The following is a 23,900-nucleotide window of genomic DNA, read 5'->3' as shown; positions in this document are numbered from 1 at the left end:
TCCTATCCCTGCCCTATTCCTGCAAGCTCCGTCCTCAAGCACTTTAAAATCCTAAGTGTTCGAGGTTTGTGCGCTGAGCTTAAAGGAATGGAGCAGGAACAGCAACAGCGACAAAACTTGCGGGGATGGGATGGGGACAAATTTGTCCCCGTGCCATTCTCTAGTGTCTACCTTGTGTTGTAATTGTAGGGCCAGTCCTAGGCAAAGCCACTGCATTTATTACACAGACTTTGCACTTACTGATTTTACAACAAATGTAGTTAAGTGCAAACAAAGAGCTTAAGAGCCCTGTAGTATTTTTTCCTCCGGATCACTGTAGTATCACAAATTTCGATGCAAAGCAAACATTATTTTTTGCTAACACATAGATGTTTTATTCTGTCTTCAAATCACTGATCTACTGAAGGACATTTTCTTAATTAGCAATCACTGCTGAAATCAAAGAGATAAAAGCATTTTATTGTTTATACAAAAAAATAAATACTTCTTTTCTAACACACTAGCACATGGTTTCAATTTACAGTAGCAGTATAAAGTAATCAAAGTGACAGATTTCAGTTTTAAAAACATAAATTAATCTAAAAAAAATAGGATTCTAATTTATATCTACACAATTTTTATTATCCTAACAAAAATCACCTTGTACAAATCAATCATTCTGATTTTACAATATAAACACGCAAATATGAAAACAAGAACTTTACGCCTTTGTTTTCCGACAAAGCAATGCCCGCTGTTCCACTTCAGCTACTACTGTAGTGACGCTTGGTCCCTGGCCCTCGAGAATCGTGCATAGTTTAACTCCACAGATTGTTTCAAGGAGTGCCAAATAAAAGGGACCTAGTTCTTAACATTATACAAAGATGATATGGACTGCAATTTCTGAGCAGAATTCCTGTGGAGGCAGCGACTGCTAGAGAGTCCCAGCTATTGTGTAAAAGCAGCACCTGGGCCTGGAAAAGGTCATCATGCTCTCAAGCCCGCTGGTCAGGTATTGTTAATGTGGTAGCTGAGCTAAACTGGAGAAAAAAAAAAAGAGGAAAAATCCCCAGACAGTTGGGAATAGAGCCAACAGGGGCATATTTTGACCACACTGGAAGTCCACAAACCACCTCCTAAAATAAATTCCAGAATTTTGAGCCTGTAAAGTACTGCACTATATTGCACCAAAGTGAAATCTGCCTCTACCACTTTGGATTCAATATGAAAGTCCACCACAGGCTTTTCTGGTGGCCTCTCCTGCAATGGGGCAGAAGGGCACCGCATTCCTGCAAGTATGAAAGGTGTTCGTGAGTGGGTGTTGGAATAAAGGACAGCAAGCAATCAGACTTACAAAAAAAAAAGGAGATTGAGCTTTTTTTGCTCTGGGGTTTCATTTTATGCTCCCTTCTTCTGAACTTGACATTTTCATGCTCATTCCAGTCCCATACTCTGTTCTCAGAAGAGTTATTTATGAAACGGAAGCAGTAAGATGCAGGAATAAAGTTGCAATGCTTCAGAGATGATATGGTCCCAGTCTCAGCCTTCTAGATAAGATAATGGCGTTGGACTTGGATTTTTAATCTTTCAGCTGATGATCCAGAAACTGAAACATGAACAAGATAATGGAAAGGACATTATAGTTAGCTCCTCTTTTCTTTTCAGACTCAATCCAATGTCTCCCAGCATTAATGATCGACAGTCTCTTTAAAGGGGGGGGGGGGGGGAAAGCTGGTGCAGACGAAAGACCTTGCTGATATTGTCCTCTGGGCATATCAAATGTTAGATTTCCATTTCCTCATAGCCAGGAGGATTGAGGCCTTTATGTTTTCCTTCCAAATGTTCCAAAAGGCATACATGGTAGAAACTTTCAGGGCAGAGTTAGTCAATCGCAGAATACAAAATCCTACCTTCACTTGTATCTCTTTCACGGTAGTGTTAGATGTGGTGAAGAAAAAATGTTTGTAACAAATTATTTCACATTGAGAACACATTTTGACTATTTTGTTTACAGTCAAAAGTAATTGAATCCTTTTGACTGTTTATTTTGTACTGGAAGGTAAACGTGTGTGTCGAAAGACGGAAGATACTCTTGGCCTTACATTCTGGCTTACGCAGGTCCTTTCCATTGATTAGTTAATGGCGTATAAGCAAGTCACATTCTGAGGAATGGACCAGTTTCTGTTCCCTGTAAAGACCTGAACCTCTCTTGTTCTTTGAAAAGACAGGTTCTACTCTTTGCTGGAGAAGCGTGTAGCAAAGATCCTGGCGATTCGGTCTGTCTCCTTCTTTGGCAGCTCGGCTGATATCAAGCTGGCTTTGGGACGTGTGTGCTTTCGAAAAGAAATGCTTCTTGAGGTGGAGTCATCAGAAGTTGCATCACTTCCTTTCTGGAAAGGAGATATGATCATCACTATTAATAACTTACAGAAGTGTATGACTCGTAATGTGCATCAATGTCTTTCTTTCACACTAGAAATATATAATTCAGATAACTTCGATTTAAATTTCACTACTCACCTTTTCCAAATCTAAGCTTAAGACAAGTTAAATACATTCATTCATTAATTCTAATTTGCACTTTCCAAATACACTCAAACATCTCTCTTTATACAATAAATACATCACACATTTAAATTCACATCAGTAAGCTGCACATACATTTCAAATCTGTTAACCTACCTATTAAACATTTCCTGAAAACAACTTAAACCTTTTCTTTCCTTGTGGATCATACGTGAGCATTTTAAAAGGAAGGGGTCAACCTCATCTCTCTTAGGGATCCTTTTCTTAAGCTATCATATGCACCAACACATGCTTACTGCTATTTAAAAGAGCTGCGGTAAGTTTCAACCCATGTGCTAAACCCTTTAGGCCAAGGTGATGTGTCTCAGGGGAGGGGGAGGGGCAGAGTGAGCATTTCTGCACTAATCAGTTACTATGGCATCATTGCTGCATGTTCATTGATTAGCACAGGATTAACGAAACAGGTGGCATACTAAGACCACTTTCTACCGCAGGTTTGTAAAAGGATCCCTTAAAGAAAGTTTGGAAGGAACATCCATCGGAAGAATGCAAATGTCTCACAGGTACACAAGGAAAAATTTTTTCCTGAGATATCCTGGACTCCTCACATTAAGTAATCGAAAGACCAATGTAGCAACTTCACAATGGGACAAAACAAAGCTAAGGAACATAACCCATTAACAATCTTGCTGTCATATTTTGCATTTTCTGTAGTGGAGCTACAAATATATTACTATTCTATTAGTGACTAATGTAAGGACATAAGAATAGCCTTACTGGGTCAGACCAATGATCCATCAAGCCAAGTAGCCTGTTCTTAAGGTAGCCAAGACAGGTCACTAGTACTTGACCAAAACCCAAGGAATAGCAAAATTCCATGCTACCGATCCAGGGCAAGCAGTGGCTTCCCCCATGTCTTTCTCAATAACAGACTATGGACTTTTCCTCCAGGAACTTGTTCAAACCTTTCTTAAAACCAGCTACGCTATCTGCTCTTACCACAACCTCTGGCAACGCGTTCCAGAGCTTAACTATTCTGAGTGAAAAAAAATTTCCTCCTATTAGTTTTAAAATTATTTTCCTGTAACTTCATCGAATGTCCTCTAGTCTGTATAATTTTTGATGGAGTGAAAATTGGGATGGGGGGAGATCAGGATGGTAGAATCAGGAGATCAGGAGGGAGGTAGAATCTTGGGACAGAATAAGATGGGTAAAGGAAATTCTGAGATACTGGGGGACCTGATCCATCCCTCCTATCCCCATCCATACATACAATATCTTCTCCCAGTCCTTCTCCTCTCTCTCCTGTTCCACACAGTGATCTATTTCTTCTGTCCCCTCTCCACCTCAGTATTCTCTCTTTCCCACTGCAGGCCCCCATACATATCACCCACACTGAACCTCAGCCCCCCCCCTTTCTTAACATCTTGAACTCCAATTTCCTTTTCACACAACTGATCCTCTCCTGTTTACACAATTCTCCTGACCTTCTATCAGACCTCTTTCATATGTCACTCATCCCTGTTTTACATAACATGCAGTCTCTTTTGTAGAAACATGAAAGCAGATAAAGGCTAAAAGGCCCATCCAGCCTGCCCATCTGCATCATCCACTATCTCCTCCTCACCCTAAGAGATCCAACGTGCCTGTCCCACGCTTTCCTGAACATAATCCAACCCCAACCAAGCCTCTAGACAACCTACAGCTCTTTGGCACTGATTCTGCCGCAGGGAAGAGGGAGCAGTGGCAGCTTGTCGGGTTGCATCCTCCACTTCCTCTGCCGATGGGTTGACTGTGCTTCTGCAGTTCAAGATCATGGAAAAGCCCAAAATGCTGCCACTGATCCCCTCCTTCTCTGTCATGAAATCTTTGACATGAGGTCAGAGGGAGTTGGATCACACTGATGATCTAGCATAATTTGGCTCAGCCTGGCCCCCTAGTCACCTTTGCAACTCTACTGGGGGAATTCCATGGGAGAGGCCACATTTCACAGTTGCTCATACAGAATTATAAAATAACATTGTAACAGCAGCAGATAAAGACTAAACTGGCCCAATTAATATGGCCAACAAGATAGTCAGGGTGAGAAGTGACACTCTGTGCAGGTTACTACCTAAGCTGTCTAAAAGGGAAAGGAGAAAAGAGAAAAGAAAAAGAAACCATGTAATTCTTTAATTTGGGTCATCAAAATCCAGTCTTCAAGAGTCACAGGTCTGGTTTTCAGGATTCCCAGATTATTTAGTTGGCCTTTAACTTGGAATCATTGTACAGAAATGTAGTTAATACATTCTCATTGAAGATATTCAGAAAACAAGACCTGTTGGGTGACCCTCAAGGACAAGGATTGAAGTTGACAATCCTTTTATCAAATCAAAACATAAGGTTGTGCTTGGAATCATAAAGTGATGCGAAAAAGAGTCCCCCCGCCTCGATTTTCCCTATTACAACATATACAGTATGTCACACTGGTTCCTGATTTTTAACAGATTTTACATAATTTATTCAAACACTCTTATCTATTTGAAAAATTTAACTGCCCCCTAATGGGGGAAAGGGGACTTGAATACCATCTTTTTGTAGTTAATCAACCTATATACAGTACTTATTTTGTACCTGGGGCAATGGAGGATTGAGTGACTTGCCCAGGGTCACAAGGAGCAGCCCTGGGATTTGATCCCACGACCTCTGGGTGCAGAGGCAGCAGCTCGACCACTAGGCCACTCCTCACCTCCACTGATTGTACCACCTTTAGCAGCAATAATTTTAACCAACTGCTTCCTATAATTCATCGGGTCTTTCATATCACTGTTAAGAAATCTTGGTCCACTTTTAGAAAACTTGCTTTAATTTGGACATATTCATAGGATTTTCTGCATGATCTGTTCTTTCACAGCTCATCCCTATTGGGTTCAAGTTAGGACTTTGACTAGGCAAGTCCAAAACTCTAAATTTTGTTTCTCCTCAGCCATTCAGATATAGATTTGCTTTTGTGTTTTGGATTGCCTTGCTGCATAACCCAACTACGCTTTGGTTTCAGCTCATGGAGAGGTGACTGGTGGATATCCTCTTTAAGAATATTCTTGTATCAAGGAGAATTCATGGTTCCTTCAATAATGGCAAGTTTTCCAAGTTCTGAAGCAACACAGTATCCCTACACATCACCACCATGTTTGCTTGTTGGTACTATGGAATGGTCTATTTGCTTTACCACAGACATAACGGGACCTGAATTGTCCATAGAGTTCTACTTTTGACTCATCTGTCCATAGAAAGTCATCCCAAAAGGCATGCTGATTATCCAGGTGTGTTTCCTTAGTCTCTTTCTTATTGTGGAGTCTTGAGATTAGATAGGCCTGCAGTTTTTTGGATGTCCTTCTGGGATGTTCTGTGACTTCCTGGATGAGTTGTTGGCAGACTGGCCAGTCTTGGGAAGTCTTTTCCATTTGGAGATATTATGTTTCACTGTAGTTTGGTGGAGTACCAGAGTTTTAGAAATTGCTCTATAATCCTTTTCCAGACTGATATAGTTCAACAACTTTTTTTTTCATTTCTTCTGGAGTTTCCTTTGATTGTGGCATAGCATTCTTGTAAAAAATATATAGTGACCGCTTAACTCTTATGGTAAAGTTCAATATATAGTGAGGGTCAGAACCTACAGGGCTGGCTACAATTAAGCCTGGCTTTGTTCAGTCAACTGAATCCAATTATCAATTAAATTTGGTCAAATGATTGAGCAACTAAGGAAGCAGTTATTTATTCACATGGGTAATATCAGTGTTGGATAAACTTTGATCCTTACATAAATAGGTTATAATTTAACAACTGAAGTATCTAGGCAGCTGATCCGTACAATTCTTACTCAACAATAACTGATCCCTAGAGCTGTTAATCACTAGCTTTTAACTCTGTTAAGTTCACTCAATTTGTACCATCTTTTAATCATTGTAAACTGCTTAGAACTTCACGGTCCTGCGGATCATAAACTGTTATTATTATTAACTGTGTTATTTGTTTCCTCAGGTTCCCTTTGTCTAATTTCACCTCTTAAGTCCCTTGTAATTCCCACGGAAGTATCATATATAAATTCACCTTTATCCTCTATGACTGTCATAATTAGATTGTAAGCTCTTTCAAGCAAGGACCGGCTCTTGCGTGTTTAATGTACAGCGCTGCGTGAATCTGGCAGTGCTTTAGAAATAATAAATATTAATAGTGGAAATCAGAAGGTGAGGGGGCTAAACCATTTCAAATCATAGTTAGAAGCAACTTTTCAAAATGATTGGAGATGCTAAATTCAACTCCAGTTATGCTTTCCATCCTTCCTTTTTCCTTGTGGGTGAGGCTGGCTTCTGTTTAAACCTCCAGAGCTGATGCCTATCCCCCAAATAAAGCTAGAGATATACCAAAATGCACTACCAGTCTTTCTTTTGACACCTAAGCTCCATCCCCACCATTCTCTGCCATCCTACCTCCTCTATCCCTGAAATTTGCAAGAGATCATTAATGTGAGCATACAAAATGTGCACCTTCTTGAAACCACAGGATGCGTTTTCACACTCAATCAAAAATGGCGCTGATCACACCAATTTGATTTGAGTGTGAATGTAACAAAGCAGGCTTTAGATATTTTGGCTTGATGAAATACTGATTTCAAACTGTATATGGTTGGCGCAAACACAAAAGTGACAGCATGTTGACCCCTGAAGAAGCCGGCTTGTCTGGTGAAATGGGTCGCTGAATCAAAGGCTATAAGGAATTAGGTGCACGTTGATGCTTCATAAGGTCCTTTTTCCACTATGAACTGCTATTATTCTACAGATTTGTTATAAATACTTTGTAAGTCCAGTTTATTATCACTGCAGTGTAAATGAAGCATTTTAGTAATTTATAAACAAATCTATTTGCAATATTTATAGATATACTGAAGACAAAATGTTGTAATAAGAGTTTGATATATTGTGAGGGAGTTTTTTTTGGGATCAATGAAAGAGAACTGAACCAGATATTACAAGCTCCTTTTGGATCTTGAAATTTTAACTTGCAAGATCTCAAACACATATTTGGAGGACCCACTAATAACAACAATATTTTATATTCCCCCAAAAGATGGATTAGCGCTAAAGAAGATTTCTATGAATTTCTTGCAACTAATACATTGATAGGATCATATAATCTTTTACTGGGAGATATAAATATACACTTAAAACAAATAGAAAATTCAGAAGTAGTTGATATATTCTCTTTACTAGCTACCCTGGCATTTTCTATACCCTTGCCAGTAAAAACACATCAAAAGGGTCACCAGCTGGATCTGGTCACCTTTTTGATGAAAGAAGTAACTTGGCCTAAAATTCAGTTTATACAAGGTGGATGGAAAGAATGTATCTGGTCAGATCATTACTTATGTAATTTGAACTATGCTGGCAGGAGAAACAGCCTCTTTCAAAATTGGATAATAAAAATACAAGTGTGAAATTAATTACCAATAGAGGAATTAGAAACCCAATAGAATTTTGGTCTCATTATGAGTTAAACCCTAAAGTTGAGGAGGATTCAAATTTTCCAACAAGATGGAAAAAGTTTAGTAAACAAGTCTTAGAACAAATAGCTCCATTAAAAACGTACAAAAAGAGACAGAGACCCTCCAATGAATGGTTTGATACTGATTTATTAGTTTTTAAAGAGGAATTAAGAAAACGGGAAAGGATTTGGTTGAAATCAAATCAGGAGGAGGACAAGGTAAATTGGAGACTTAAACTAAAGCATTATAAACTTTTGATTAAAGAAAAACGTTCAAAACATTATGCACAGAACATAGGCTCAGCTAAGATAAACCGTAGAGAATCGTTTAAACTGCTCCCCGTCTCCTGATAAGCTCGCAGAGTTCTTTAATAATAAAATCTTAGACTTGAGAGCAACTTTACAATCTCCTACCTATAACGATGTTGTTTCTCAACTTAAGTTACTTGGAAGATGGCCTAAGGGCCGATAGGTTCTGGGATCATTTCCAGGCCCCAGACTGGCAACAGTTTTTAAAACTGTTCAATAAATATGTTAAATCAAACTGTCCCCCAATTGTAATGAAAAAATGCTTCATCTACCTTTAAAGCGGATCTGTTTAAATGGGCCACCTTTTCTCTGATTAAGGGACTGTTCTCTGATGAATTGGGTCAAATTTTGGTTACCTCTATTCTTAAAGAGCAGAAGGTATCAATTGCCACGAATTCCAATTACAGACCCATAGCAGGTATTCCTTTGTTTACCAAATTACTGGAAGGTTTAGTTAACTTAGGGCTCCTTTTACGAAGCCTCTTTAGCGGCTTTATCACACGCACATTTTTAGCATGCGCAAACCCCTGCGCTAGCCGAAAAACTACCGCCTGCTCAAGAGGAGGCGGTAGCGGCTAGCATGCTATTATGTGCGTTAAACCGCTAATGCGGCTTCGTAAAAGGAGCCCTTAGAATTAGTATGTTATTTTGGATAAATTTAATATCCTTAATGATCATCAGTCGGGATTTAGAAGAGGATACAGTACTGAGGCCGTCTGAACCTCAATGTTTGATTACCTTCATGGTCTATTTAGCAAAGGCACTAGTGCTTTAATTCTTCAGTTAGATCTAGTAGATCATGAAATATTGATGAGTTGTCTAGACACAATAGGACTTTCAGGAAGGGTTTGGAATAGAGAGTTTCATGGGGACAGAAATCCAACCCATCCTCGCCCGTCCCCGCCAGGATCCTCTCTGTCCCTACCCGGATCCTCTCCGTCCCCACCCATCTCCGTAAGGATCCTCTCCGTCCCCACCCGTCCCCGCAAGGATCCTCTCCGTCCCCACCCATCCCCGCCAGGATCCTCTCCGTCCCCACCCGTCCCCGCAAGGATCCTCTCCATCCCCACCCGTCCCCATCAGGATCCTCTCCATCCCCACCCGTCCCCGCCAGGATCCTCTCCATCCCCGCCCGTCCCCGCCAGGATCCTCTCCGTCCCCACCCATCCCCGTCAGGATCCTCTCCGTCCCCACCCGTCCCCGTCAGGATCCTCTCCATCCCCACCCGTCCCCGTCAGGATCCTCTCCGTCCCCACCCATCCCCGCAAGGAATTACCTCCATCCCCGCCCGTCCCCATAAAAAGCAGCAATTACTTCTGACAGGATCATCAATTCCACAGTTTCTTTTGTGTTTGCGCTGCTGTTTTCCTTGTGGAATCTCTTTGGTGGAACCCTTTTTTTGTTTTCTGTTAAGGTAATTAACTTATAAACCCCCTCTTTTACTAAGGCTGACGTGTCCATTATATTATATGGACGAACCCTGCTTCCAAAGCCTTCCATCCCCGTGGGAGTCCCGTTGGTTAGAGGGGGGTCCCCATGGGAGTCCCCTGTGTTAGGGTGGGATTCCCGTGGGACCCGTGGGATTCCGGTGATCCCCGTTCCCGTGCAGACCTCTAGTTCGGAACTGGTTTCAAGGTTTTCTGAAGAAAAGATCTTATCGAGTGGTTCGTGACGGTATTTTACTCTTATTCTTGGAGCAACCCATCTGGTGTGCCCCAAGGTTCTCTGCTATCGCCCACCTTATTTAACATCTACATTTCCTCTTTAGGACATTTATTGCATAGTTTAAATGTAAAATTTTATATATATGCAGATGGTATCTCTATTTTATTTCCTCTAAACAATTTTAGTACTGAAATTTTAAATCAGATATCGTCTATTATGACTCAGCTAGAACAGTGGACAATTAATTTCAAATTCAAACTTAACATGGAAAAGACCAAACTTTTTGTTGGCTAGTCCTAACGATAAAATAACAAATTCACTGCTTCATCTTAATGGTCATGACTTACCCGATAACTAAATCTATCAAAATTTTGGGAGTCACACTAGACTGGCATTTAACACTAGCAGAACATACTAACTCAGTGGTAAAAAAATGCTTTTTTGCGTTAGGGAAACTAAGCACCATAAAAAAAATTTTTGATTCTTTATCATTCAGACTATTGGTGCAGGCATTCATTTTTTCTATTTTAGACTACTGTAACATCATCTATTTAGGAGTGCCCAAAAAATTTTAAGGAAATTAAGGATAATTCAGAATACGGCTGTCCGACTGTTTTTTTGTTTAAAAAAGAATGACCATATTAGCCCATACTATTGTTTACTTCATTGGCTGCCTTTGGAGGCAAGAGTACTATTCAAATTCTCCTGTATCTGCTTTAAGCTGATATCGAGATTGTCTCGTTTACCTTTTTTCCTCATTTTGTGTTGCATAGACTATCAAGGGAAACCAGAAATTTTTACTTATTTGCTTATCATAGTAACATAGTAGATGACGGCAGATAAAAACCTGAATAATCCATCCAGTCTGCCCAACCTGATTCAATTTACATTTTTTAAAAATTTTTTCTTCTTAGCTTTTAATGGATGTACATATAAGACCTTCTTAGATAGGACCCTAGCGTTTCAAGCATGTAGACAGCAATCTTGGCTAGGTAAATGTATTCAGCAAGCTATGTCAACTTATTGCTTTTTTCAGAAATTAATTAAGACCACTCTGTTGAATAAGTTTATTACTTAGTGAGAGTTTTATTATTGAAACTGTATTTGACAAACATCTGTATTTTTACCGCATTATTGTATTTCGCTGATGTCCAGCTCTTTTTAGTGTAAACCGCCTAGAACTTTTGGTTATGGCGGTATAAAAGAATACATTTATTATTATTAGTTCACTTTTTTTGTTATACTGTAAAAGTCTTTTTGGGTTGTCATTGTGTCAGTATCATTTTTTGTGTTATATACAATTGTATAAGTTCCAGAGAAATGCATCACTAATGCAACATTTCTCTGACCTTAATTCCTCTGGTTTTATCCAGTTTAAGGAGTCTTGTATAATGAAACTAGGCTTTATGAATCGCATAAATGCTGGGAGGCAGCCATGGTGGTGTTGTCTCTGGACAGCACCCCAGAGTCTGATTGTTGGCAAAGCAGCATGTGTGTTTGAGAGGTGCTGCCAGCCTTCTGTGCTGTTTGCTTACCATGGCTTGTCTGTTTTTCTGTGAATTTACGACTCTCACACCCTTACTTTAAGCAAATTGCAGGGCAAGAAATAGGGGTGTGTTTGTATGGATTGACAGCTAGGCCTCTGCTGTTGTTTGTGCTTCTAATGAAGTTCCCGTTCTCCTTTCTAGGAATGGAACAGATAATTGGCTTCTCTGAATTTGGTCCTTCCATTCTTTTCCCCCCCACGTCATACAAAGTGTTTACATTATTCTCATAGTAAATGAAACTTCCAGATTTTTTATTTGTTCTGGGGTTTTTTTTTGTCTTGAATTGATTGTTGAGCAGAGATCGTCTCTTACATGTTTGTGTACAGTGCCGATAAATCTGATGGTGCTATAGAAATAAGCAGCAGCGTGTAAAGCGTCACGCCAGAAAGTGGCGTACAGTTTTGCGGTTAGAGCAGCAGCCAGAGAACCAGGCAAGTTGAGGGTGTAATCTCTCTTCTTCCACTGATGCTCTTTGTCACTATACCCTGGATATGATCTGAGATTGTAAACCCACTTGGCCTGAGTCAGTACGTTAAGCTCCATCCCTGGCAGTATTCGAGTCCGGGCTAAAAGCCTCCTTTTTCGAGGTTGCTTTCAACCCCTAACCCCCACTCGCTCGTAAAGTTCCCATGCCTGAGAAACTCCCTACTTGTCCTGTTTGTCTGATCAGATTGCAAGTTCTACTGAACAGGGACAGTCTCTTGAACTTTTTAATGTACAGTGCTGTGTACATCTAGCAGTGCTACAGAAATGATAAGTAGTATTAGATAAATGATTGAAAGGGATTTGATATTTTAGGTATTCAGATCTGCAGATGACACAAAATTTCTCAAAGTTGTTAGGTCATGAATCGATTGTAAGAACTTATGGGAAGACATTACAACTCTAGGGAATCGGGCATTTGAATCATGGAGGATGACTTGTGCAATGCCTCAGAAGTCCATTTTTCCATTAGCTCTTTTTAATTGGTACATCAGAACTCAACAAGTCAAGCTCCAGAGGAGGAAATTTTTTTCACTTAGAGAACAGTTAAGCTCTGGAACGCGATGGCAGAGGTTGTGGTAAGAGCGGATAGCGTAGCTGGGTTTAAGAAAGGTTTGGACAAGTTCCAGGAGGAAAAGTCCGTAGTCTGTTATTGCGAAAGACATGGGGAAGCCACTGCTTGTCCTAGATCGGTAGCATGGAACATTGCTACCCCTTGAGTTTTGGCCAGGTACTAGGGACATGGATTGGCCACCGTGAGAACGGGTTACTGGGCTTGATGGACCACTGGTCTGACCCAGTAAGGTTCTTCTTAAGTTCTTAAGCCAATATTCCCCTATACATGGAACGTTCTGAACGTGAACTCGCAGGCCTTGAGCATGCGCAAATGCTCAAGGCCCAGCAGAAGAGGAGGTCGGTCTTCAAGCACCGGCACCAAGCACAGGACATGCCGGTGCCAGTGCCCAGATGACGGTAAGAAGTGGCGGGGGGGGGGGGGTCCCCGATCGCGTCGGTGGGGGGGTGCCAGATTGTGGGGGGAGGGTGCCGGATCGCGGGGGGGTGCTCGTAAATTGAGCCACGCTCGGTTTCCGAGGCGCCCATTTTGCAAATGTTTTGCTCGTCTTGTAAAACACTCGCAAACCAGTGCACTCGTAAACCGAGGTACCACTGTACTTAGAATAAAACCCTGGATCTCTTTCTCCTGGAGTAAAGGGTTCAACAACATAGAATGGGATGATTCATCACGGCCAGTTCATCTTTTGCAGTTTAGCTCGTCCAGTTGGATGTTTCATCTCAGAACTTTCACCACTGCTATTTCATCGTGGGAAGTTTCTTTGTGGCAAGGAAGACTGTTGCATTTAAAATCATGTATAATAATAACTCATTTAACCTCATCTGCCTATCTACTGTTACCTCAACTTTCTGAGACTTTTCTCTACTTTGCCAGGAAGGTGGCTTATTTCTTGTGTGTATGAAAAAACTTCTCTGTTTTTTTCATGTATGGGGCCTACATCACTCCCCTTCACTGGCAGTGAGACTTTTCTAATGTCAGGGAGAGATACAGGCCTGGAGAAACACTTGTATTATCATACAGTCTGCCATGCTGAACCGGTCATGATTAAACAGCCGTGGTGAACTAGGAACACTGAACTTGCCATGCTGAACTGTCCGAGATAAACTGTTTGTGATGAAATGACTGTGCTGAATCAGCCAAGCTAAATCGTCCTTGACCCTCAACCGCATTTGCATTGGTCAGTAAGAGGATAGAGAGCTGCTATATAAAGCAATTCCTGATGTTGAGAGCTTAATTTTGATGTTGTTGAGGAGCAATTTGGAGGGAGTCTTTCAATTGCAGACTGTATCCCATCTGGACTATTTTCAGAATTCACCTGTCTGAGATTATGCATGAAAAGTGTGCAGCCTTCCTCCTACCGGACGGTTGTCCAGCATGGTTGCAGAGATTGAAGCTATGCTCTTTTGGAGTCAGTCAAAAGCTTGTCCCTTGTTTTGACTGGGGAGCTGGTTGAGACTTTTCGGCCCTCTACTATCTTGGGCAAGAGTGAGGTCCCTGAGCTGTCTGGGAAGAGTAGTGTGTGTGTGTGTGTGTGTGTGTGTAGGTGGTGGGTTTGAGGTTACCTAGGCCTCCATTGTCCTCTATTAAAATACCTCCTAGATGAAAAGACCAAGTTGGGTGTGGGCCTGGAGAGAGACTTCATGGTGTCTGCTTGATGAGATTAGTAGCCTCATGTACTCTCTCATCACAAAGGTTGTTATAGAGATGGAACATCAGCCAGCTTTTCCTGCACTGCTGGCTTGAAGTCGGAAGCCACTGCATAGGCCCTGAATTCCATAATAAAAATATAATAGGTGTCCCTGACCATGATTTTCCATCCTCCTGCTCTTTGGCTACTAGAGCTCGTTGGCCTTTTCTGACGGAGAATGCCTGCAAACTCTGCCATATGAGCAAAATATTCTGCAAGTGCATGCTCATTAACAGCAAATACTGTAAGTAGCTCTATGCGATGCAGGCCTGCCTGCCTCAAGTGATTAAAATTTGGCATCGAGGCACTAGAGATCTCAAGTATGTCAGGGAAGCTTCTTCCCCCCCACTCTGTAATAATAATAATAATAACAGCTTATATACCGCAATACCATAAGGCTGGAGACTGACAAAATTTGATCATGTGACTCCCCTTCTAAAGGAAAAGCATTGGTTACCTGTAAATCATAGAATTATATCTAAAATAGCATAACTTACACACAAAATTTTAACGAATAAAGCTCCAGCATTCTTAGAAAGGCTTCTAATCCCTTAAATTCCTACAAAATCCTTAAGATCGGAAGAGAAATCTCTCCTCTTAGTCCCTTCACTAAGACTCATTTATTCAAGGAGAGACACGATCTTTTCCGTCATGGCCCCATAAATCATTCGCTCCCAATCAATATAGGGGAAGAAAAATTACTTAGTAAGTTTAAAAGTCTCCTGAAAAGCTGGCTTTTTAACTGATTTATGCAAATTTTATATATTCAGGATGCGTGTTAGAGGACTAGTAATGCTGATAAGTGAAAATTGAGCGGGTAACCTTTCGCCCATCCTATTGTTTCATTACCTTGCCCTTTTTATTTGTTTACAAATTGTATTTAACCCTTTCTTTTTTTCTTTTTACCTTCTGTTTGGTTGGTCTAAAGTTGTATTAACTGTCTGGTTTGATTAATGTGTTTTTCTTTTTATCCCAATTTTATCATTATTTGTAAATTGCATTGGATTACGATTTTGCGATCAAATCAAATTTTTTATTAAACTTAAACAACAGTGCAGTGTGAACTGGTTCTGATGTATCTCAAGACCTTGATGTTGATGCTCTATATGCAGGCTATGTGTGGGCCTCCAGGATGGGCTGAATCACTTCCAGTCTTGGTATCATTGCCCTTGATGCCACAGCCTCTTGCTGCACAAAGAAGCATTCCATCTATTCCTGGATCCTGCTCATGAGTTTTTCCTTGAGGGCTAATACTGACAAAGATGGGGACTCAGCCAGTGTAGTCATGTCTTTCAGAGACACCCAAGGTGTAGAGGGCTGGGTCTTCATTTCTTGGAGGTTGGCACTCCCCATCTGATGCCAAGGAAGGCAAGCTACCCACAAGTCGGGGGGTACTTTGATGGCACTACTGATTGCAGTGCCTTGATGCTTTTAGTACCAGATCTTGAGTGGAGGAGGAATGCTGTTGTGTCTTTACCTCTGTTCTGCATTGGCATCCAATGGAACTGAGGAGAGGATGAATCCTTCCTGCTCCTTAGGTGGAGGAATTGGAGAATGAATGTCAAGAAAGGCTGATACAGCCATGAGGACTGATTCTTCTGATGCTGATTTGATGGACCAGACTTCTTGGTGCCAAAACTTTGTGACCTCTGATGCCTCTTTTCTTAACATCTACAAACATAGTATTACAAGAGGAATCCTGATCGGGTTCCAGGCACCAATTATGAATGTCTGTAATGGACACAATCCTGTTGCACCAGGTACACTCTTTGAAGCCACTGGAAGCTTTGGTCTGAGACATACACAGAAAATCAGCCTTGGCAAAATCAAAAGGCTTGATCTTGAAAACATGTAGCTGCCTGGGTGCCCAAGGCCTGAAAGGGCCTAATGGACCCTAGAAACAAAGGGAACTTAAAAAGTACCAAAACCCTTTCAAAGGGAAAATGATCAGATATAAGGCCACTTATGTCATGATAGGACTTACAGTATTGGAAATAAAATAAAAGAAGTTTCAGCACTTCAGAGCAATCTCTTGACAAGAGCTGAGGAAGACCAGGGAACACATTGGTACTGATCTGCCTACTGGGTCCCATGTGGCAACAGGAGGCAGGAAGACACATGCATGCATGGTGCAATGTTTCCAAAATCTTTGAGAAAATAGGCTGAGCAGCGTTCCGCAGGGCTTCTGTTGGGATGGCAATACACACATGTAAGAATAAGACCATCCTGCTTGTCCTTGTTCTAGTTTTGGAAGGCAAATATGGGCCTTAAACTTCTGAAATTCTAATTTAGCTAGTGCAAAAAAATATAACCAGTGATAGATTTATTTGGTTATAAATTTTATGAAGACAAGAAGGTGGATCCCACATAGTTTACAGGAAGCAGATGAAAGCTTGGCTCTTCTCCCAAGCCTTCAATGGAAACAGCAAATAATAAGCTAGTCACACGCACAAGGACTAATACCACTTGCTTATCCATTCCTACTCAAGCTGAGGTTATTTTGATATACCTTTTCTGACTCCACATGCAATTTTTCTTTAAGTTAGAAAATAAGGAGTCTTTATATATTTCACCTCAACTTATATCCTATGCTGTCCATTAAGATGTTTTAATGTTATAGTTTTGACATTGTAAGTACCATGTTATGCTATGTATACTGCCATTAGAATTTTTTTTTACTCTTATCTGTTTATTGCCTATATCCAGTTTATTCTTGCCTTGTGTGAAGTTCTTCAAAAAGCAGTAAATAAATCCTAATAAGTAAATAAACTGCACAGATCATCTAAAACCAACCAATAATCCAGTCTTTCTCATCTGTATAAAACCAAAAGTCTACATAATGAGACAGTCTGCTGTAAGTTATATTTTCCAAAATGAGACAGAATGAGGTCAGGAAATTGCAAGAGTTCTTTACTCATATTTCTTCAATTAGATGATTATACCTGTCTGAAATTCATAATTGGGCTTTTTTGATTGCATGGAGTAAACTGCCATTGGACTTAAATGATGGAGAATATACATGTAATCTGAACCTCAATTCTGTAACCTATATCAGCAATTTTTTAATGTAATGCATCCTCCTCTATTTATGTATGTAGCAGATTTCTGTAATGAATTAAATCATTTTCCCATAATAAAAATATTATTAAGAAGGGAGGGGGGTGGGTTTCATTTTATTTAATTTATCTCATAAAATATGTTATTATTTTTATTATAATTGTTATGTGTATTGGGAGGGGAGGGAAAGGAGGGGTTTAAATTTTAATAACAATTATTATACATATTAGGTAATACATATATTTCAGTTATTTTTGTTCATAAATACAGAATAATATATTGTATTTACAGTGGTATATGAAAGGAATTCAAGTGTATGTTTTATGAGATCGTTTTAAATTTCTATGTTACACTTGTGGATGTATGAAAATGAATAAAAAAAAGTTAAAACAAAAAATGCATCCTCCTGGAAATGTCCAGCTCTCTTCCACTGTAATCCGCTTTGAACCGCAACGTACAAGCGGAATATAAATCACTAATGTAGTGTAATGTAATATAACATCTCTAAGGAAACAATTGGATCCTATTATGGTAGGATTTTTGCTTTTGGCATAGTGGCATTGTAGTCTGGTGAACAGATTGTGACAGCAATTTTATTTAAGCATGTTGGCCTCCTGGCCACTCAAGCAGTGAGACTGGATAGCCAGATCTCCAAGCTCCTAATAACAACCTCAGACTACAAGTTATTCAGAAAAGAAATAAAAACCATACTCCAAGTCTTAACATCACAAACTCCTCCTTCCTCCCGACTCCCCGAAACTACCTGCCTTATTCTTTACCTTCTCTAGCCATGTCCAGGGCAGGATTAATTTGTTGAGGGCCCCTAGGCACCCAAGTACACTGGACCCCCTGCCCTGCCCCACCCCACCATGCGCCCAGGCGGAAACAGGAAGCTGCGTCAGAGGGAAGCTTTGGGCAAGCAGCACCGCTTGCACAATTACAGTTCCCGTTGCCTTTCTTACCCGCGTTGCTTGCTTGTCTTACTTTCCGTCGATGGGGGGGGGGGCCCATGTTGCTGATTGGGGGGGGGCCCGCGTTGCCGATCGATGCTGGAGGGGCCCATAGCCGTTTAGAAAAAACAATGTTGATGCCTTCCTTCATCGGGCCCCCCTGACCATTTTGGGCCCTAGGCATGTGCCTACTTGGCCTATTGGTTAATCCTGCCCTGGCCATGTCCACTAATCTCCTTCTATAACAGACCATAATTCTTTTGTAATCCGCCTTGAACCGCAAGGTAATGGCGGAATAGAAGTCTCTAATGTAATGTAATATTTCACCATTTGTTTAAAAATGCAAGTTTTAGCATGTGATAAATGTTGCATTTCCTATTTTATACCTGTTGAGTCACATGACACTTAGCTAATGTACGTTAGCTACTGTATTTGTTCTTATTGTTCTCTGCCCAGAAGTAGGGATGATTTGGACTATAAATACTTTAAATAATAAAAATACCCAAACTCTGTCTGAATCAGATCATCATTACTGAAAAGCACTGTAGGATTTGCCTATACTGGGTTAGATCAAAGGTCCATCAAGCCCAGCATCCCAGCTGTGAACAAATCCATGTCACAAGGACTTGGTACAATTCCAAGGATTTTAATCTTAATCATATACCAACCAAGTTGTGATATTAGAAACAAGCTCAAAAAATTCATCTAGGAAATTTACAAAACCACATGGCAAACCTCTTGCATTTGAAACTGTACCACCTTCTAGTAGAGTCTTTTCTAGAAGCTAACAAGGCCTGAGAAACACCTCTCTTGATGTTGGGATATAGTAATATTCAAAATTAACTAAGCAAAGGACACACAAACAATCACAATAAAGCAAAACTATGTCCTACAGGAAAAACACAGTGGGTCCCTCCTTAATACTGCAAGGCCACCAATCCACACACAACTCACAAAAAAGTAGAGAAAAAACTCCGTTTGGCTTCAGTAATAAAAAAAAACCCAAACCCTCCACTTAGCATAAAGGAAAGATTATAAAGTCACTTTCACATGAAATGTTAGTGTAGCTAGTATAATCGGTGAACAATGTAGAGCAGTGGTCTCAAACTTGCGGCCCACCAGGTGCTATTTTGAGGCCCTCGGTTTGTTTATCATAATCACAAAAGTAAAATAAAACAGTTTCTTGATCATATGCTCTTTAGCTATAAATGACAATATTATTATTAAGACTTAGCTTAAAGGAAAGATTTATAAACCCCCCCCCAATCAAGGAAGTAAAAAGAACAAAACTACACGACGGCCTCCTAGCCACTCAAGCCGCAAGGCTGGACAACCAGATCTCAAACCTTCTGATGACCACCCCAGACTATAGGACGTTCAGAAAAGAAATAAAAACTACACTTTTCAAGAAATTCCTGAAGCAGCAATAACACCACGACCTCTTAGTAACTCTAAAACTGACATTTGATCTACCCATTACTGCACTAATAATAACAAAAGAATCTCCACTATGACCACCTATTAACTCTCTTACAAACCACCCCACCCTCAACAACCCGCTAAATGTTCATAAGATCTACAACTTACCTCTCTAGCTATTCATTGTAACTCTGTTTTTTAAATTAACCTTTTGTAATCCACCTTGAACCTTCAAATCTCTTCACGGCATCCTCCCTCCCCTCTTCCCACTATCTTGGCTCTCAAGCACTCACTCCTCCAGATCCACTCAGAAATTCAAACTATCCTTCCCTTCTCTAATTGGCATCTCCCATACAGGAAAACACGGTACTTCCCTCCTCTTCAGGATCACTGAGTTGTGGAACAGCTTTACGGCCCATCTTCGGAGTTCGACCTCCCTCCAACATTTCAGAAAACATCTGAAAACCTGGCTTTTCACCAAAATGTAACCACTTCCTCCCTCTCCACTATTCTATGTACCTCCTCCGTCCTCCTCCGTCCTTGTTCACTTCACCTCTCCCTCCTTCCATTGTAGTTCCTCTTCTTTATTTTTAATCCCTGTAAACCGTGTCGAGCTCCACTTCCGTGGAGATGACGCGGTATATAAACTTAAGGTTTAGTTTAGTTTAGTTTAGTTTAGGTAATGGCGGAATAGAAATCCCTAATGTAATGTAATGTAATAAAGAGTTTTACCTCATGCAAAATTGTCCTTTCTTTAATAAGACATGAACTATTTTTTCTGTGGCCCTCCAAGTACCTACAAATCCAAAATGTGGCCCTGCAGATGGTTTGAGTTGGAGACCACTGATCTAGCAGCCCTGAGGCAAACCACTCTCATGCAACAAAGAACAGCACGTCAAAAAAAAAACTCTTGTGTGAAAAACTGCACATCCACCAAGTCTCAATAGGTTTCCTTGAATAAGTGAGCAGAGAAAAAAAACATCAAACTTAGCTGCAAATATATGTCCGGGCTTTCTTGAACCACCTCCACTGTGTGCTGCCACACCCGAACGCTGCAGCCAGTTGCACCCGACGCTGCGTCAGGGGTCGAATCCTCCTGCATTTGGAATCCACAGACCATTCACATGCAGAGCAAAAACCACTGATGTAAAATTTTCCAGTCTCTGAGAGTTCCAATAGAAGTGGGAACCAAACTTGCCTAGATCAGTATGGAGCTATGGGAAGCATGGTTTCCTGATGTTGTCTGAGTTTCAGAAGAATTTTTGCTATTACTAGAGCAGCGCTGTACAGTCACGAAGGAGACAGTCCCTGCTTGAATGAGCTTACAATCTAATCAATGAGGATAGACAAACAGGATGCTAGGGTAAGGGTTACAATTAGTGTGGGATAAAGCACATAGAGGGTTTAAACCCCCAATACAGGAGGAAGGCATCTGAGGCTAGTTTGCCGTGTACCCTCATCCTGGAAAGAACTGAGGAACTTTCGTGTTGAAAAGAGTGGTAAAAAGATCTATCTAGGGGGTATTGTTCAGGGCTCTGAGGTCTAGGTTGTTTAAAATGTTCTGCCCTACTGCCTTTTCTGTCATGCAGATTAAAGCAGTTAACAATGAAAACTCAAAATTTTAAACAGGGATAAAGAATTCCATAAGCAATAGGACAGGCACATACAACCAAAGGCACACGCATAATACTACCCATGCTTCCAGCATCAGAGGAATGGCTTCCGGGTCAGCTGTGGGCAGCGTGTAGGAACCGCTGCCTGTGGCCTTTTGAAGACTGAGTTCGGCTGCACTGAATAATGCCATACTTGGACGCCTGAAACCGGACACAGAGGCAGGTACACTGATGTCATCAGAGCAGGCAGCATTCTGGGGCCCCCTGAACTCTTTGAGCCCGAGGCACGTGCCTACTTGGCCTATCCTTTAATCCTGCCCTGGTGGCCCTTCTATGTTTTGCTTAATGGAGTATGTTAAGAATTAGGGGCTGATTTATCTTACTCTCTTCCTATTAATTTTGAGTAGACTTAAGGTGGCCCATCAACCAACAAACAGTGGTTTTGTCGTGGTTAAGGACAAGCATATGGTTCTTCAACCATTTAATCACTTTGATCACAGGTCTAACGATCTGTTCCTGGTCAGATCCAATGGCCTCTATTCTATCCTCATCCTTCTCGAACTGTCTGCTGCCTTTAACACAGTTGATCACCACCTACTTCAATATACGCTGTCCTCGCTGGAATTCCAGGGTTCTTCTGTTCTCTCCTGGTTTGCTTCCTCTCTCTGTATGTAATGGTGGATCCTCCTCTGTCTATCGGTGTACCTCAAGGCTCTGTCTTGGGCCCTCTCCTCTTCTCCACGTATACTCACTCTCTCTGTACACTGATCTTCTCCCATGGTTTTCAATATCACTTCTATGCTGATGTCTTCCAGATCATCCTTGCAATGCAGATGTGATTTCTGCCACTCACACTAGCATTTTATAAATACATAAGTGCCCAAATAGATGTCTATTTTCCCTCTAAAACTCAGCACCCCCTGTTTGTCTTTCTTGAACAGAGCTGCATATATCAAGAAGCCCCATAGAGAAGATGTTTATCAGTAGCAGTAGTGGTAGCATCTGCCACAAGGGTAATTTTACAAAGTACTTCCATGTGTAAAGCATTTTTTCACTTGTGAAAATGGACTTTTATAAAACTGACCCTTCCAATATGCGGACAAACTAATATGTATACATTTCACCAGAGTGAGCAGTGGTATTGCTGGTGGCAGGAAGTGCATGCAAACCTTTTGTCTGTATGCAGTTACTGTATAAAATGACTCCTCAAAGCAGAGCATACGTGATGGAGGAGAAAACAGACCTACAATTCAAACTATCTTATTTTTCTGCCTTAAAATGGCTGAAGAAAGAAGTTCATTTTGGCTCATTTGTGGTGAAATATTGGGATCCTGTGATAGAACATACTGTACTTCCAGATAAACCATTTATTTTTGAGTGTGAGTGGACTCTTCCTTCTGCCACTTGCAGGGAGCACTACAAGCTGGCCTTGAATAGCAACAGTAATACAAGTTTGTTCCCATGTTTAATTCTGAAAAGTTTTGCATAAACTGGAGAACTGACAAACACTCATTTTCTAAAAAGACTTGCTAAGGGGAATAAAGAGACATTGTTTTTGCCCAGTGCCAGAGCTAAAATATTTCTTAAAAAGCAGAAACAGAGGGAACAGATGGTGCAAGAGCCAACCAGGAATGGGAGTAGCTAAAGAAAAGCGCTGAGTAATTCTGTGGGCTGAATGCCAGGTCAGCATTTCTTGATCCTAGCGGAAAGCAGTATCAGGGTCTTTACAGACAGCAGCTAGCTGGAACTGGTTTCCTGACCTTTGTACAGCATTACTGGACGTCCCTGGGTTCTTCTGTAGACTCCAATGAGCAGCTTCGCAAATGGATTTCCCCAGAGCAGATCTTGTGTTGAGCTTGTAGCTGCAGGGCTGTGTTACAGGGTGCTCTGTTTATAGGGGTTGAGGTGGGGAGGGGGAGTAGCACACTGTTACTGCAGGGACAGAAATGGAATATTAAGGTGTCACCACTTTTTTGTCCCTTTTTTCTCTCATCATTAGACCTGTAAGAGGAAAATAAAAAATATTGCTCTCTTTCATACCATCCATCTTCTGCATCTACTCCCACCCTCTCTCCGTGCAAATCATTTGCATGCAAACTTAATAGTGAATCAATCGCTGTTTGAAAATCGGCCAAAGAATCGGGCAATAGCGATTGAGTTGCTATGTTTAGTGAATCTGGCCTGGACCTTCTCTCCAATGTCAGAATTGACATCAGGGGGAAGGCTTGTGGGCCAGCAGCGTGCAATCGCTGCACGCGCCTGGCCCTTCCTTTCCCGGAGTTGCAGTGGGGGATAATTAAATGGAGCTGGCGGGTGGTGATGACGGACCGGGGGGGGGGAGGAGGAATTGGGGGCAGGCAGGCTTCAGCGCAGGTTGGCTTCGGGGGAGGGAGGGCTGAAAGGCAGTGAGGGGGCATGAACTCAGGACACAGAAGGAAGGGAGGGGGCATTAATAGAGAGGCAGTGAGGAGGCACAAACTTGGGACATAGGAAAGAAAGAGGGAGGGAATAGAAAGGGACAATTGTTGAGCCTGAGTGAGAGGGAAAGAGATAGTGCTCCTGGGGAAAGGA

The 23,900-nt window shown here is 41.2% G+C and overlaps 1 protein-coding gene across 3 annotated transcripts in view; it reads right to left on the bottom strand.

The window, feature by feature from the left end:
- Positions 1-438: 438 nt before the first annotated feature.
- C2CD3 (C2 domain containing 3 centriole elongation regulator) overlaps positions 439-23,900 on the bottom strand; it is a 224,922-nt gene continuing 201,460 nt past the window's right edge. For all 3 annotated transcript variants that reach the window (XM_033947874.1, XM_033947875.1, XM_033947876.1), the window contains one exon: positions 439-2,369. In XM_033947874.1, the coding sequence (XP_033803765.1) occupies positions 2,211-2,369 (159 nt within the window). In that variant the 3' untranslated portion in view covers positions 439-2,210. The remainder of the gene's footprint in view (positions 2,370-23,900) is intronic.

The sequence above is a fragment of the Geotrypetes seraphini genome, chromosome 6 (genome assembly GCF_902459505.1).
Source record: "Geotrypetes seraphini chromosome 6, aGeoSer1.1, whole genome shotgun sequence".
NCBI lineage: Eukaryota > Metazoa > Chordata > Amphibia > Gymnophiona > Dermophiidae > Geotrypetes > Geotrypetes seraphini.
This window is presented reverse-complemented; position numbering and strand designations above follow the sequence as displayed.